Source organism: Eptatretus burgeri, chromosome 4, assembly GCF_056783735.1.
Source record: "Eptatretus burgeri isolate ZD-2024b chromosome 4, Ebu_testis_v1, whole genome shotgun sequence".
Classification (NCBI taxonomy): domain Eukaryota; kingdom Metazoa; phylum Chordata; class Myxini; order Myxiniformes; family Myxinidae; genus Eptatretus; species Eptatretus burgeri.
The window spans coordinates 136,563,619-136,570,109 of record NC_140964.1 but is presented as its reverse complement, the minus strand read 5'-3'; the positions used below and the strand labels follow the sequence as shown (position 1 = coordinate 136,570,109).

At 54.4% G+C, this 6,491-nt stretch overlaps 1 protein-coding gene across 1 annotated transcript in view; it reads left to right on the top strand.

Moving 5' to 3' along the window:
• Nucleotides 1-5,996: 5,996 nt before the first annotated feature.
• Nucleotides 5,997-6,491, top strand: part of LOC147029192 (uncharacterized) — a 78,571-nt gene continuing 78,076 nt past the window's right edge. Inside the window, exon 1 of the mRNA XM_085880107.1 lies at nucleotides 5,997-6,263. Within this exon, the coding sequence (XP_085736233.1) occupies nucleotides 6,103-6,263 (161 nt within the window). The 5' untranslated portion in view covers nucleotides 5,997-6,102. The remainder of the gene's footprint in view (nucleotides 6,264-6,491) is intronic.

Sequence of the window (6,491 nt, the reverse complement as noted above, 5' to 3'; positions counted from 1 at the left end):
AAAAACGAGGCCTGCAAAGTATAGGAAGTGGTGTCCGGTCCATCTGAAAATCATGGGTCTGGATCCCTGACTACTCTCTCTCCGCCTCTCTCACCCCTCTCTCCCTCCCACCCTACCCCTCATCTCTCTGCCCCCTCTCTTTGTATTTCCGTCAGCGAAGCGATGGGTGATATTTGTTGGTGAAGTAATAAACAATGGATAGTTGTGATAAGTTCCCATAGAGGGTTGTTTTTGTGCTGTGTCACGTGATTGGGTTTTCGTATATCATGCCTCGCCCGCTAGGGGTGGGAAGAGTGTGCTTCTGGTCGCGCAATAAAGCGGAGTTGATGGTGGCCCGCGTGCTTCTTGCGTCCCACCGCACCTGGTACACTCTAGTTGGCTGACGAGGATGGTTGAATACAGACTTATGCCCGTTTTCGACGGGGACGACTTCGAATTGTTTTCGGAGCAATTGGAATGCTATTTCCACGCGAACGATGTGGTCGACGAGAGCAAGCAAAAGTCGATCTTGCTCGCTTCGCTTTCGCCGGAGCATTATCGGCTGCTGGGTGATTTAGTGGCACCGAACAGGCCCCGGGATGACGGGCTGGCGTTTCGGGACATTGTGGAGAAAATGAAAGCACACATGGCGCCGGAGAAGTCGTTGCAGCTCGCTCGATTCCAGTTCGATCGCCTCTCGAAAGGGGCAGAGGAACGCATCGCTGATTTTGTGGCGCGGATTAAGCATTCTTCCATGGCCTGCAAGTTCCCGGCGGGGGAGCAGTCAGCTCTGCTCAGAGATCGTTTTATTGCTGGTTTACAAGATGCGAAAATGGTTTCAGCGGTTTTACGGCTGAAGGATGAAGCCATTACATTCGACTCGGCGGTCACCACGGCGACAGCGGTCGAGCAGACTCGCGGGGATGTTCGAGCCATCACCGGCCACGCGGGGTCGCGAGCACCCCAGGACGCGCGCACGACCTTCGATGCGGGTCGGACGTCGCCACGCGGCCGCGCGTGCGGAGAGGTGACCCCGCGGACATGCTTGGGATGTGGAGGTCGACACCTGCGCCGTGCATGCCCGTATAAAGGCAACGTGTGTTTGAATTGTCACAAGGTGGGTCATTTGGCGCGTGTGTGCCGTGGGGCGCCGGCCACCGTTAAGGTCGTGGACGGCGATGTGCGAGGCGACTCGGGGCGGAACCAGCGGCCGTTGATGGGCCTGTTTTCAATTGGCCCAGCGACGGCGCGCCCGATGACGGTGGAAGTCGAAGTGAACGAAACGCCGATCACGTTCCAGGTCGATACGAGAGCAGCGGTGTCGCTCATCGGCGAGCAGACCGCGCGTAGACTCAACGGCTTGAAGCTTATCAGGTCAAACCTCACGCTGTTCACGTACACCCGCAAGAAGATAACGCCAGTCGGGATGGCAGACGTGTCTGTGCGGTACCAAGGCCAGGTCGCCACGCTTCGGGTGTACGTCGTACGGGGGAGGGGGCCGTCTCTCCTCGGCCGAGATTGGATGACCCGCATCAGGCTAGACTGGGCCGCAGTTAACCTTGTGCAACCCGTGCCGAGCCAGTGGGAGGATCAGTTGGAGGAGATTCTTCAAAGACATCAAGGTTTGTTTAGCGACGACCTTGGGAAACTCAAGGGCATGGAGGCGAAACTCTTCTTGAAGGAGGGGGTGGTTCCTCGGTTTTGTAAACCGCGTCCGGTGCCGTATGCCCTGCGGGACAAGGTCAAGGGTGAACTGGATAGGCTGGAGGCCTGTGGAGTGATTGAACGGGTGTCGTGCTCAGATTGGGCCACCCCGGTCGTCACGGTGCTGAAACGGAATGGAGACGTCCGATTGTGCGGGGACTTCAAATCCACGGTTAACCCGGGGCTCAGCGTGGAGCAATATCCACTGCCATCAATCGATGAGATATATGCGCGATTGGCGGGGAGTCAATACTTCACGAAGCTAGACCTGCGTGATGCATATTTTCACCTGCCGATGGATCCCGGGAGTAGCGAGCTTTTAACAATCAACACGTGTCAAGGACTCTATCGATATACCCGACTCTGTTTTGGGATTGCTTCGGCCCCAGCTTTGTGGCAGAAAGCTATGGATCAGGTTTGCATTGGCCTGCCCGCTCAGACCTACCTGGACGATGTGCTCATTGCGGGGAAAACGGCGGACGAGCATCTTGCGAACATTGCCCGAGTGCTGACAAAGCTAGAAGCGTGCGGCCTGCGCTTAAACAGGGACAAGTGCGCGTTCTTCAAGCAGCGCTTGGAATACCTCGGGCACATCATCACGCCGGAGGGGCTGTTGAAAGGTCCTCGGAAGGTGGAGGCGATTCAGCGCATGCCACCGCCTCGCGACAAGACGCAGCTGCTCTCGTTCATTGGCATGGCCCAGTATTACCAAAGGTTCGTGCGCGGGCTCAGCTCACAACTTGCGCCGTTAACACGGTTGCTCAAGAAGGACGAGCGCTGGGCTTGGGGGCCTGCACACCAGGCGTCGTTCGACCGCGTCAAGCGGCTGCTCACAGAGGATACGGTCCTCGTGCACTACGAGCCTGCGCGTCCGCTCCTATTGGCATGCGGCAGCTCTGCATATGGCATCGGGGCAGTGCTCTCCCACAGGATGGACGATGGTTCCGAGCGGCCTGTTTGTTTTGCATCCCGGACCCTGTCCACAGCAGAGCGCGGATATGCCCAGATTGAGCGTGAGGCTCTCAGCCTCGTCTGGGGTGTGCGGAGGTTTCATCAATATCTGCTGGGGCGGCATTTCACTTTACAGACGGATCACAAACCGCTTCAATTCATCCTGAGACCCGAACGCGGGGTGCCGGTGGTAGCAGCCGCGCGAATACAGCGGTGGTGTCTGTTTCTGGGTGCTTACGATTATGATATTCAGTTCCGAAGCACCGAGAAGCATGCTAACTGCGACGGGCTCTCACGCTTACCGTGTGCGGAGGGTCCAGCTGCGTCTGAGTTGGGCGACCGGGTCGATGTGTTCGCGCTGGACCAGGTCCAAAGCGGGCCGGTCACGGCCAGGCAGGTCGCGGTGGAATCGGCTCGTGATCCGGTGCTTGCCCGTGTCGTCCAGGCGATTTCTACGGGGAATTGGAGTGATCTGCCTTCGACACCGGCATTTCAACCTTTCACGTCACACGCAACGGAGCTGTCGTTGGTCCAACGGTGCGTAATGTGGGGAATGAGGACCGTGATTCCACCGAGGTTCAGGCAGCGGTGTTTGGAAGAACTGCATGTCAGTCACCTTGGCATCGTGAAGACCAAGAGTCTTGCTCGTAGCCTGTTGTGGTGGCCGGGGTTGGACAAAGACATTGAGCAGTTGGTTGAGCGTTGCGCCACGTGCCAGACAGATGCTGATAACCCGCGTCGAGCTTCGGGTCTCTGGCCTGTGCCAGACCGAGCTTGGCAGAGGGTCCATGTAGATTTTGCGGGACCGGTTAATGGCAAGATGTTTTTGATTGTGATTGATGCATTCTCTAAATGGCCGGAGGTTGTAGTAATGCAGCATACTTCAGCAAACATTACGGTAGAGAAGCTGCGGACGATCTTTGCTAATAAAGGGTTGCCGGAGATCCTGGTCTCTGATAATGGTCCGCAGTTCATCGCGGGGGTATTTGATGAGTTTATGCGCCAGAATGGTATTCGACATCTAAGGTCCGCACCGTATCATCCTGAGACGAATGGCCAAGCTGAGTCGTTTGTCAAGATGTTGAAGCGGGCTTTGCGCAGGGGGGGTGTTGCACCTGTGCAGGCGGTGGTCGATGTCTTTTTGCTCCATTACAGGAACGCAGTTCATCCTGTCACGGGTGATTCGCCGGCCATTCGTCTCTATGGACGGGCTTTGCGGTCCAGGCTGGATTTGCTACGACCTGGAGGGTCGGGGAGTGGGGCGATGTCGCGTCCGACGCGGCTGCGCAGCTTCGAGGTGGGGCAGCGGGTAATGGTGCACGATTATTTCCACGGTTCCAAATGGGTGCCGGCGGTGGTCTCTGTGGTGCTGGGGCCGGCGAATTGCATGGTGTGGACTGATGGTGGGGATGTGTGGAAGCGGCACGTGGACCAGATGCATGATCGCTGTTCAGCGTCACCCCCCCCACACCTCCCCGAGCTGAACGATGTGGGACCCCCACCGGTCGTGTCGCCGGCACCTGATGTTGTATCGCCGGGGCTGGCTGGGCCGGCGCCGAGGCGGGCTTCGCCTGATGCCGTCCTACCCGGGGACGTCGAGCAGGCTGGGCAGTCGGGGATAGCTGGTGTTGCGGAAAGTGCGAGTCCGGCGAGGGTGTCACCTCGACCGGGCCGGGAGGCATCTGAGCCTGGACTGTCTGGTGGCGCTGCCCGTCCGAGGCGGGTCAGGGTGCGGCCGCGGTACTTGGAGGATGATGAGTGTTGATGGGTTTCCGATGGTCGTGTTGTGATTATCCGTTCGTTATGTGACGGGTCATTTTACGGGGGGAGGAGTGTGCTGTGTCACGTGATTGGGTTTTCGTATATCATGCCTCGCCCGCTAGGGGTGGGAAGAGTGTGCTTCTGGTTGCGCAATAAAGCGGAGTTGATGGTGGCCCGCGTGCTTCTTGCGTCCCACCGCACCTGGTACACTCTAGTTTTGTGTTGTGGTTTGGAGATGGCTGGGTTGTGATGTGGTGTTTTTGTTGTGTTTTGACCCCAAAGTTTCGGGGAGTGTGCAGATTGGGCGGATTGTCCTTTTTTGACGGTCGCGGCTGCTGCTGGGTTCGATTCAGCGGTGTGAATTTTAGGACTCAGCTCCGGTTGAGAGATTCTGGGGCTTATCACATTTTGGTTGTAAAATGTGTGCTGATATCATATAAAGGCACAAACAATGGCATCTCTGGGTGTTGATAAGCACTAGTACAATACCCGTCCTTTCGGCAATGTTGTTCAAACATGCAACACGTTCTTTTGACACTTACCTTCACTTTGGGCAGTGTCTACGTAACTGACAGCTGTCTGCAGTGGCAAAAAAAGAGAGAAACTGGGTTATGTGTGTGAACAGAAAACATACCGACTGCTTAGAATTCAAAACACCTCGCTGACTGTTAACCGTGGGGACAGGAACACCGTACTGTAAATGGTGGAGTCTTGTAATACCAGGGAAAACCTGGAGGTGGCGTTACATGATACACATTTACATGGAGAATTTGCGTCCACTCCCCCTCCCCCAAAGACCACCTGCAAAGATAAAAACACCCCGACACATTAATTGAGGTCATGCTGATCCTCTGCAGCAAGTCTGGATGTAACCGGACCACAACTGAAGGAGGAATGGCGTGACAAACAAACACAAACACCAGTCCATGAATGAGGGTGAGGATTGTAGCTCGTGTGATATGATGGGTTCTTGGGTCTCTTGGACTGACCGGATCAAGTATTGCATTACAAAGCCATCAAAAAAAAAAATTGCACTTCACACGTGTCAACTTTCAATTTTTTTCCCATACACAGAAGTCCAAAGTTTTTACTTTTTAGGGCTCCAAGGGAGCTGGGTCGTCGTCTTCTTCTTCTTCTTCTTCTTCTTCTTCTTCTTCTTCTTCTTCTTCTTCTTCTTCTTCTTCTAAAACCTTTCGGACTCGGCTCTTTTATATTATACAGGATCAGGATCTCCTAAAATACTGAACACCTGTACACATCCTCACATAGACGGTGCCTTTTGAGAGCGTCTATCATCAACTTTTAAATATATTCGGACATTTGCTTTAAAGTTTCGAAAAGTTCACGTTACTATTTAAAGATTATTCCATTTAATGTGTTGTAATTTCGTAAATACACTATTTTCTCGTCATGAACGACAATTGGCTCCATCAAGGCACGTGACGAAATATCGGAAGTTGGTTTTTATTGTTTGTTTTTTTTCTTATTATTATTCTTCTTCTTGTTCTTGTGGACCACACTGTGCAGGAGATTTATACTTCCGGCTCGAAACAAAAAAAAAAACCGCCGACGTGGTGTCGACTTTACACCCCCCACGGAACCGCCGTCGTTACACCGCCTCGCGCAGCAGCGGTTCATGAAGCGATCGTGTGGCAAGGTGCGCCTCCCTCACCTCACGGCCTCCTGATTCATGGTCAAGCAAGCGCGATGGACCAGACTCAGAGTGACACGCTGCAGCGGCAGCTCATGGCATTGCAGGCACAGCAGGAGCGACGTCTGAGACGGAAGGAGCTGCGGCGAAAGGAGCGCAACGTTCGTGGAGAAATGAAGGAGACAACGGAAAAAGATGGTTGCGATTCTGTGTCGAGGTAGTCCACGGATTCCAACACGAATTGGATTTAATTGTTTAAACGGAGCTGATATCGAAGTCATTTCGCCGCCATCTTGAGACCCCCAAAGGGAAATATTTCCTCACGCCGCCATCTTGAGACTCCCAAGGGGAAATATTTCCTCACGCCGCCATCTTGAGACTCCCAAGGGGAAATATTTCCTCACGCCGCCATCTTGAGACTCCCAAGGGGAAATATTTCCTCACG